Raw genomic sequence first — 10,229 nt, 5'->3', positions numbered from 1 at the left:
GTCAGATTCAAAACTATCATGACAGATAACTAGCATTTTCAGTAGGGAACAAAGGTATCATCCATATTTTCCTCACATTTTCTTAATACAGATGACCCAACAAATACTTAAATAGAAAAGCAAAGCAGGTTTTCAGGTGGATTCCACCAATTATCTTGCAGCACAGATCAGGAGGTGGAAGCTTGTTTTAACCTCAGTTCCTGGTGCAGCACATTCATTTTTCAGGAACCTTCCCCATTATATGCATTACATTAAAAAAAAAAAAAAAAGACTCAAAATAGGGTAGATGAGAGGACGCCATGGCTCAACCTTTTATTCCAGGAGTTTTTCAGTGGGAATGATACAATTTATAAAATACAGATAGAAAAGATGAGAGTCTAATATGGTACAGAACGCACTAAGCTTCAGCAATACATCCCAATGCAGCTACACACACACACACACACACACACACACTCTCAGACAGGAGCCGTTATAACTAGCAGTGCACTACACAACATAAGAAACAGCACCAGCAGGAACTGCACTCCAGAACAACAAAAAATTACAATAAAAAAAATAAAATCAAGAAATGTAAAAATAAAATAAAAAAATAAAAACACAAATGAGATCAAATTCCTACACTAAATCAGCTGCATTAAAATTTAGTTTGGTTGCCACACAATTGTAAGTAACAGTGGCTTTGTATAGGAGGTGACAAGTTTGCACATTGAATATGTTTTTTCTGCTATGAATGAAAAGGTGAGAACAGTTAAAGGGGGGTGTCCAATCTCCTGCAGAATTCTGTCCCTGAGCGAAGCGGACTAGCTAATTATCTCCAAAGTGACGCTATTGGGAGACCAGTAACCCAAAAATGCTTTTGTACACTAACAGTTATATATATTTGAACGTGCCTCTAACTGTTAGTTGTCAAGATATTTTAAATGATTAACTTCTTAAAGCAGGAACTATTTCTACCTAGTGGTAATTTTATTGTATGGTATTTGGCAATTATGCAGCTGTACAAAAAAGCTTCTCATTATGCAGTTTAATCATTAAATGTGTGGGCTTTTTTTCCAGCAATGCATGAAAAAACAGCCAATATGATGGAACTCCTTTGCTGAACATTCCATGGCCATTTTTACTTCCCGTTTAGCTTGCCCTGGCCATCTCTAACAGATACTACTGGGAGACCAGAGGTTTGCTTTGAACTAAATGAGGGAGCAGCTCAACATCCGGTAACAACTTCTGCAAAGCACCGCAGAATATGATCAAATGGGCAGGAGTCTGTGGTTGTAGAAAATATTGCTATAAACAGGGCTACACCAGGAAAGGCAACCCATTATATTGGCATTTTAGAGAACAAAGTAAAAATATATAATTTAAAGTGAATACACAGTAAGTTCTGTCAACTATCCTATTTGTCCCTGCTTTTCCCTTAACATAGGTGAAACCAAAATGTAGCTTTACTGGTTCCCTACCTATTTAATCTGGCCACATGCAGGAAGATTTTATTCAGCTGATTCAGTAACACTTTGACAAATGTCTAAATGATAAAGCTTGGTTTTAGCAGCTCATCTACATAAAATTAGAGAGTGTAAAAGGATGGACACCCCCTTCAACAGTGGCAGAAGTACCAATCTAATTGATGCAGATGCCTGAAAAGAAAAGAAAAAAAAAAAAAAAAAAAAAAAAAAAAAAGCTTAGCCGAGTAAACATACCAAGATACTGTAAATTGTCCATAGTTGAGACTAATAGGAGAATTTACATTGCATTTCTTTTAATAGACCACTAGATGGCAGAGTGAGTTCAACTGGGCTGCTATTCGATTTCCAGGACCCTCATTAGAAACAAAAAAGTGCAGGGATGTATCCTTGATGAATCTATGTACCTCTCGATCACGTATTAACATTTACATAATATTTTATATATTTATATATACCTATATACACTGGCAGGCCATTAACCAGCCATAAAAATAAATCGGACAATTGTGGCAATTACAGGCCATACACAACTGATAGTAAAACTAGTAAGCGCAAGGTTGTTAGGCAGGGTCAGGAGGGAACGAATGGGAGGGGCAAGGAGCTGTGGTTAGCACATAAATTTGAAGATGTATATTTAATGTCATCAATAGTAACAAGGTTGTATTTGGGGCTACAAGCACAAAAAGTGTTATTTCGTTTTACAGTGCTGAATGAGTACTTTACAATATAAACTAGAATATATATAATTTGTCCATTTGAAAAAGCAGAGGTAAGCTTTAAAGGGTTTGTAAATACATAAGAATTACTTGAGATTTCCTCTGATAATGGTCTCAATTCACAAAGCCACAAGGGTTATCGTATCGTTATCACATTTTCATGTGAAAATGTTCAAAAAATTGCACTGGGTGTGAAATTGCTGTTTATTGAAAGCCTCTATTACTAATGAATCTGTATGTCATCTCATGTGTCGTTATTTTATCTCCAGATGGAATGGTTGCTTTTTCTGCTTTTTACAGCAGGCAGATCAAAGACTTGAAGTTAGCAGAATTTTTTGAATACATACCATACATAAGGTGAATGCAGCAGATTTTTACAATAAAACCTTTACCGGATAGAGAAGAACATTAGAAAACAAGGAAAAGCAATGATAATATTGCATGCGTAATACTTTAAAGTGTTGATGCTAAAGTGTATCAGTATAATACTAATAATGAATAGAAAGTATACAGATGCCCTGACAAAAACAGCAAATTGTTTTACTGGACTTTCACAACGGCACGCTATTGCCTTGCGCTGAATAAGCTCTTAGGCTGGATTCACACCTATGCATTTTTAGTGCTTTTTGCATTTTGCAGATTTGCACTACAGTCCATTTAACATTGTTTCCTATGGAACACGTTCTGTAGTGCAAATCTGCAAAATGCAAAAAGCACTAAAAATGCACAGATGTGAATCAGGCCTAAGGCCTCATACACACGGACGTTTTAACAGCGGCTTTCTTTTTAACTTTTTTTGCTGCTTAAGAACGCCACTCCATGTTATTCAATGGACTCATACACACCATGGTGTTTTTGAGCTGTAACAGGCATGGTCTTTTTTAAGCTCCAAAAAAACCCAAGGACCAGCACGTTCTGAGGCTCCAGCGTAAGAGCTGTTTTGACGCCGAAAAAAAAGCTCAAAAAGGCAAATAAGCGATATACCGACGTTTTTTAGCGTCAGCGTTTTTAAGCTGTAAAAATGTTTATGTGGGTAATTTGAGAGTGGAAAATAGCAGAGGGATTTAAAAAAAAATAAATAAATAAAAACGCACCTTAGCGTTAACGCTTACAAACGACGTTAAACGCGTACTGACGGCAAATCAAAATGCTAATAAAATCGTGTTTTAACACTGCTTTTTTGCCAAGCGTTGTTACTAGCTTTACAGCCCGTTTTTTAAAACGTCCGTGTGTATGAGGCCTAAAACTTGCTACACTAGCATCAGTCATTTTCTTTGTAGAGCCTGACTAGAATGTTGTATCTTGTTTCGTTGATGGTGTCAAACATGCTTGAAGTTTCCTTTGCACCAATAGTGTAAAAAAAAAAATGTAGTTTCAGGCTTTACATGGAAAAATGCCCACAAACTGTTTGATATTTTGTAGATTAGACTACAATATCAAAACTTCAGGTGTAGGCACTATAAGGGTAACAGGCACAGAATGAACAGGGTGCATAGAACCTGATGAGCCTTAACTTCACATTCTACTGGCTGTCCTTAGTTTGACTTGCATCTCCTCACAGACTGTATTGTGAAGTGAATCTTTGATGATGTATTAGAGAAGAGCCAAGCGTGGGATGGGCCCAACATCTGATGAGCATGGGTAGTTGTGAAATCATTGAACAGGCTCAAAATACACAACTCTAACCAGTGTTTTGTTTTTTGTCTACACAAAAAGAAAAAGGTGTGTTAGAGCAGAACAAAAAGGTAAGTATATGGAATGATTTTACATGGTACAAAGTCAATGTAAGCTCTTTGAAAATGCTACTGAAACATGGAATGCTTTCGAAAAAAAAAAAGGAGACTTCATCGCACTGATTTACAAATACATCAGATAACAGGTTATGTCACAGCAGACTAGGATTTTTGCTGCTGGTTACAGCGAGATGCAATTCTATATTAATTTCTTCATGAATAGACAAGGAGGAAACACTTCTGACTTAACACTGGCATTCAACAAGACCCTATATATAGGACAAAGACTCCTTTACACATGTATATTTAGGCTTAGCTGTGACATCCCATTTAAAAAGCGGGTGTAAAACTGATCCCTTTAAAAAAAAAAGTTGCAAATATGGTTCCATAGGCAATTTGGCTTCACAAAACTGGCGCAGCCCTGTTCAGCTACCTACTCCCACTTGTTTAACTCTCTGTAATAACATAAGTGCTGAAATGCGTGTAATTTCTAAAGAGAGAGATGAGAAGGAACACAAAAAGGAACAAAAAAAAAAAAAAGTTATGATAGAGCACATGGGCAGACAATACTAAAGTTAAAAATACAAGTGACCACTGACACGGTTTCCCCTTTGAGGAAAACTTCAGCTTGTCAAAACATCCTTCCAAATAAGCAGCTTTTCCACTGTTTAGCAAGTGATATGCATTTGGGCCAGCATGCACCGATGCCTGATCCCTTATCCACAGTACAGGCAGAGTCCGCATGGAGGGAGGCACCCCTTTCCAGAACGTCAGGGTCCCCGGCTTCATGCATCCCTTTCAAACAAGTTTAAATTTAAAGTCACAGCAAAAAACGACAAAATCTAGAAGGACGACCACATATCTTAGGACAAGAAGAATATTAATAGTTAACCTTGAATTTTTTCGCTCAGAGTCTCTTGGGCTTTACCGGACATAGACTGCACACACATGCATACACATACACGCGCACACAACAAGGATGATCGGCAGAGAAGTGACATGGAAAGCCCTGCCCTCTGCTGTCACATGCACACTGACACACACATTTGCTCGATGCATGGTAAACCCTCCACGTAGTGTAAGTTTGCCAGTTTTACTGTCTGTTGCCATAATATTCTTGTTGGCTTAGAACTGCTTCGATAAAAGCTCACATAGGTGCTTGGAGACAGTTTCTTTGCTGGTTCTTAGGGTAAGTCGATACATCTGAAATTTAAAAAAAAAGATGAAGTTAGGGCTATTTGCTCCATTATATTGATAAAGTCTAGCTAAAAGTTCCACTATACACAAATTACATTATTTTAAACGAGTACACAGAACACTAATAACAATACAAAAAAAAATAAATAAATAAATATATATTATATATATATATATATATATATATATATATATATATATATATATATATATAGCGCAAAGGAAACAACACAAAAATCAAATTAATAATATACACTGTATCTGATTAACCGCTTCAGCCCCGGAAGATTTTACCCCCTTCCTGACCACAGCACTTTTTGCGATTCGGCATTGCATCGCTTTAACTGACAATTGCGCGGTCGTGCGACGTTGCACCCAAACAAAATTGACGTCCTTTTTTTCTCACAAATAGAGCTTTCTTTTGGTGGTATTTGATCACCGCTGCAGTTTTTATTTTTTGCGCTATAAACAAAAAAAGAGCGACAATTTTGGGGAAAAAAAAAAAAACGCAATATTTTTTACTTTTCGCTATAATAAACATCCCCCAAAAATATATATAACAAAAGTATTTTATTCCTCAGTTTAGGCCAATATGTATTCTTCTACATATTTTTGGTAAAAAAAAATTGCAATAAGCATATATTGATATGCGCAAAATTTATAGCGTCTACAAAATAGGGGATACTTATGACATTTTTATAAATTTTTTTTTTACTAGTAATGGCGGCGATCTGCAATTTTTAATTGGGACTGCGACATTATGGTGGACACGTCGGACAATTTTGACACATTTTTGGGACCACTGCCGATCAGTGCTATAAAAATGCATTGATTACTGTAAAAATGTCACTGGCAGGGAAGGGGTTAACACTAGGGGGCGCTCAAGGGGTTGTGTTCCCTAGTGTGTGTTCTAACTGAACAGGGGAGGGGACTGTGTAGGGGAGGTGACAGATTGCTGTTCATACTCTGCATGAACAGACGATCAGTCACTTCTCCCCTCACAAAACCGGAAACTGTGTGTTTACACACACAGATACCGGTTCTCCGTGTGCCCTGAGCGATCGCTACCGCCGGGCACTTGCATCGGCTCTGTGGGCGAGCAGGGGGCATGCGCCTCTAGTGGCCACAGGGCGAATCGACGTTACATAACGTCGCTTCGCCCAGCCGTGACATTCTGCCGCAGTACAACTGCGGCGGCTGGTGGGCAGGTGGTTAATAAAGTGCTCAACAAAATAAACCATCAGAAATGTCCATAATAATCATATTGTGAACAAATCTTCTTGTGTATGCTCCAACACTGAAAAATAAAATGCACACGTGCTTCAGTAAACTTGCTTAAAGTGCTTCACCTGAAGTGATAACAAAATGCGCTCACCAGATCGCCTCACCCACACAGTGATCTCAAAGCATGACTAATGGGAAGAACTCCTTAGTTCAATGCTGTAGCTCCTTTATGCATCCCATTCCAATCAAGCAATCATATATGGAGGAAGCTGGATCCCAATCCACTTTGCAGGTATAGAAATGTAGATGTCTTCACCTTATAACATCTCTCCACTGCATATATCAACTTGCATCCACTGCATATATCAACTTGCATCAAGTAGGTCTGTGAAAAAGCTCCCCAACAAAGAGCCACAGAAGGCAGGATATAGTGCAACAACACTTTAATGTTTTATTACTTAAAAGGAGCACTTACATAGTCCAGCATGAAATCACAAACAATCTGCTCAGAGGGGGACGCAGAAACCGGTCTGATGCCGGTATAAAACTCGCAATGTGCGTGGTGCATCTCAGCTGTGCAAGCAATAGTATAGGGCTCCTATGATTGTAAGCGTCAGGTCTCACCTCTATGCATTTCACGCTAGAGCGCGTGTCATCAGGACGTCAAGGCACCGGTTTCTGCTACCCCCTGAGTGGATTGTTTAACCTCTTGCCGACCAGCCGCTGTCATACTGCGGCAGGTTGGCACGATCCCACGAACAGTCGTAGCTATATGTCGGGGATCGGGAAAGCAGGCACGTGCATGCTGCACAGGGGGGGTGCTGTTGCTCGTGGCCGATGGTCGCGATGACCGCCGGCCACGAGCGATCGCGAGCACGAGGGACAGAACACGGAAGTGTGTGTGTAAACACACAAATCCGTGTTCTGCTCTGAGAGGAATGACAGATTGTGTTTCTATTAGCTAGGAACCACACTTCCTCTAGTTATTCCACTCCCCCTTCAGTTAGAGTCACCTCCCAGGGAACAGTTAACCCCTTGATCGCCCCCTAGTGTTAACCCCTTCATGCCAGTGACATTTTTACAGTAATGAATGCATTTTTATAGCACTGATCGCTGTATAAATGCCAATGGTCCCAAAAATGTGCTAAAATTGTCCAATGTGTCCACTATGTCGTCCCAGTCATGATAAAAATCACAGATCACCGCCATTACTAGTAAAAAAAAAAAAAAAAAAAAAAATAATAAAAATGCTATAAATCTATCCCCTATTTTGTAGACGCTATAACTTTTGCACAAACCAATCAATATACGCTTATTGCGATTTTTTTTACCAAAAATATTTAGACGAATACATATCAGCCTAAGCTGAGAAAAAAATTTGCTTTAAAAAAATAAATAAATAAGGGGGATATTTATTACAGCAAAAAGTACAAAATGTTGTGTTTTTTTGAAATTGTCGCTCTTTTTTGTTTATAGCTCAAAAAATAAAAAAAAAACATCGAGGCGATCAAATACCACCAAAAGAAAGCTCTATTTGTGGGAAAAAAAGGACGTCAATTTTGTTTGGGTGCAGCTTCACATGACAACGCAATTGTCAGTTAAAGCGTTGCACCGCCGAATCGCAAAAAATGGCCTGGTCATTCAACAGCCAAATCTTCCGGGGCTGAGGTGGTTAAGCAATAAAACATAAAAGCTGTATTACACTATATTCTGCCTTCTGTGGCTCTTTGTTGGGGAGCTTTTTCACAGATCTACTTGATGCAGGTTGATATATGCAGTGGAGAGATGTTATAAGGTGAAGACATCTACATTTGTATACCTGCAAAGTGGATTGGGATCCAGTTTCCTCCATATATGATTGCTTGATTGGAATGGGATGCATAAAGGAGCTACAGCATTGAACTAAGGAGTCCTTCCCAATAGTCATGCTTTGAGGTCACTGTGTGGCCGAGGCGATCTGGTGAGCGCATTTTGTTATCACTTCAGGTGAAGCACTTTAAGCAAGTTTACTGAAGCACGTGTGCATTTTATTTTTCACAGTGTTGGAGCATACACAAGAAGATTTGTTCACATATGATTATTATGGACATTTCTGATGGCCTATTTTATTGTGCACGCTATTAAATCAGATACACAGTGTATATTATTAATTTGATATTTGATTTTTGTATTGTTTCCTTTGCGCCCTTTATATATTTATTTTTGTTTTGTTATTAGTTTTCCACTAATTTTAGGTGCAGCATTGGTACATAATCAACTAATTGTTTTTTGTATTTTGGCGCCGACACCCAATATCCCCCCCCCCCTGAGTACACAGAACATAGGAGATTAAATTTGATTAAAAAAAAAAAAAAAAAAAAAAAAGAAGAAGAGGTTGAAGGCAGCAGACACACTCAAAAGGAAAAGAGATCTTGGAAGTCTTCTTGGTCATAGGCTATATATTTATTGGTCAAATAACAATAAAATACATCAATATGCTTTCCCAGCTTCTCTTGTATACCCCAAGTGCGGCAATCTGCTAACCTGGCCAGGCTTTATTTAAACTCCCCAGTCTCTGTGTGGAGTGAACCCTCCAGGGCCCTTACATGTACTTGAACTTACTGTCCTCCTGGTCACCTTATCTGTATCTTATATATTATTACATATAATAAACATTGGTTTATTTTATACTGCACTATGCTCTTCATGCCTTTTTTTCTGTGTTTCATGGTATATCTTATTATGTTTGACCGATAACACTTACAAGTTCTTCCTTCTACTAACAGACACCTCTGCTGAACTCAACAATGTTCTATATTTTGGGGCAAACATCAGCTCATATAAATCACTTCCCGGAATTCAAACACTGCAGGGTGTATGATCATCTTGAACTCTCCGATGAGCATTGAATGCGACCACCCTTCACCCTGCATGGAAACCTTGATGGGTTTCTCACAACCATACAAGGAAAAGTAGATTTGCCACTTTTTTTTTTTTTTAAGAACCTTAAAAACTCTGATATATAATACTAAGCTCAAAAGCCTCTCTCCTGTGGTCTTTTATTTTTCTTTTCTTCTATCTCTTGATTGAAAAGCTCTACACATTTTATGTAGAAGATGTTTTAACAAGTGAGGATTTATATTATGTTGTATAACACTATCATGGCATAAGATAATAAACTTAAAGTGGTATAGTTGTGGGCAGATCCTTTAACATACAACTAACTTCCTATTCAGTAAAAAAGACAAAACGCTACCAACCTTTTAGTCTACTTTTGCCTACAATAATAGATGACATAGAAAACTATGCTGTATGAAATATTACACAAAAGTGAAAGATCTCAATGTGTATACAGGTGTGGAAGATTTTACATGATGGTGAATGTTAGTAGTCACATAATAGGGCAGCTGGGAGAGAATTGATGTTGCATAAGGCACAGTGACCCATAACATCCAATCAGATTTTTACCTTTTAGCATTTTAAAACAATGGTCACTAACTCAATGTTGGCCTGATAAAGCATAATAAAATCAAGCAACGTATGACATTCAACAAATGTTGCATATGATTTAATAAACGTGTAGACATCCTTATATATATATATATATATATATATATATATATATATATATATATATATCTCTTATATTTTAGAGGACACAGCGTTATTCCCATTAGACCTTAGTCCTGTTTCACACGGGCTTCAGCTTGTATAAGCGCAGTGTAAACTAGAGGTTGACCGATATGGGTTTTTCTCTGGCCAATGCTGATATTTAGAAATTGCGGCGGCCGATGGCCGATATATGATGCCAATTTTATTTGGGCCGATATGTTAAGCCGATTTTTTTTTTTTTTCCCCTTCATCTCATAAAATCTAACAGTTAGACCACTTTCACAATGGGGCGTTTTTGGGCT

General features: G+C 38.0%; 1 protein-coding gene across 3 annotated transcripts in view; it reads right to left on the bottom strand.

Annotated features, from left to right (window-relative positions):
• Positions 1–278: 278 nt before the first annotated feature.
• Positions 279–10,229, bottom strand: part of AP2A1 (adaptor related protein complex 2 subunit alpha 1) — a 125,403-nt gene continuing 115,452 nt past the window's right edge. For all 3 annotated transcript variants that reach the window (XM_073602245.1, XM_073602243.1, XM_073602244.1), the window contains one exon: positions 279–5,118. In XM_073602245.1, the coding sequence (XP_073458346.1) occupies positions 5,041–5,118 (78 nt within the window). In that variant the 3' untranslated portion in view covers positions 279–5,040. The remainder of the gene's footprint in view (positions 5,119–10,229) is intronic.

This window comes from Aquarana catesbeiana, linkage group LG10 (genome assembly GCF_042186555.1).
Source record: "Aquarana catesbeiana isolate 2022-GZ linkage group LG10, ASM4218655v1, whole genome shotgun sequence".
Lineage (NCBI taxonomy): Eukaryota > Metazoa > Chordata > Amphibia > Anura > Ranidae > Aquarana > Aquarana catesbeiana.
Note: the sequence above shows the minus strand (reverse complement) of the source record. Positions and strands in the feature narration are given on the sequence as shown.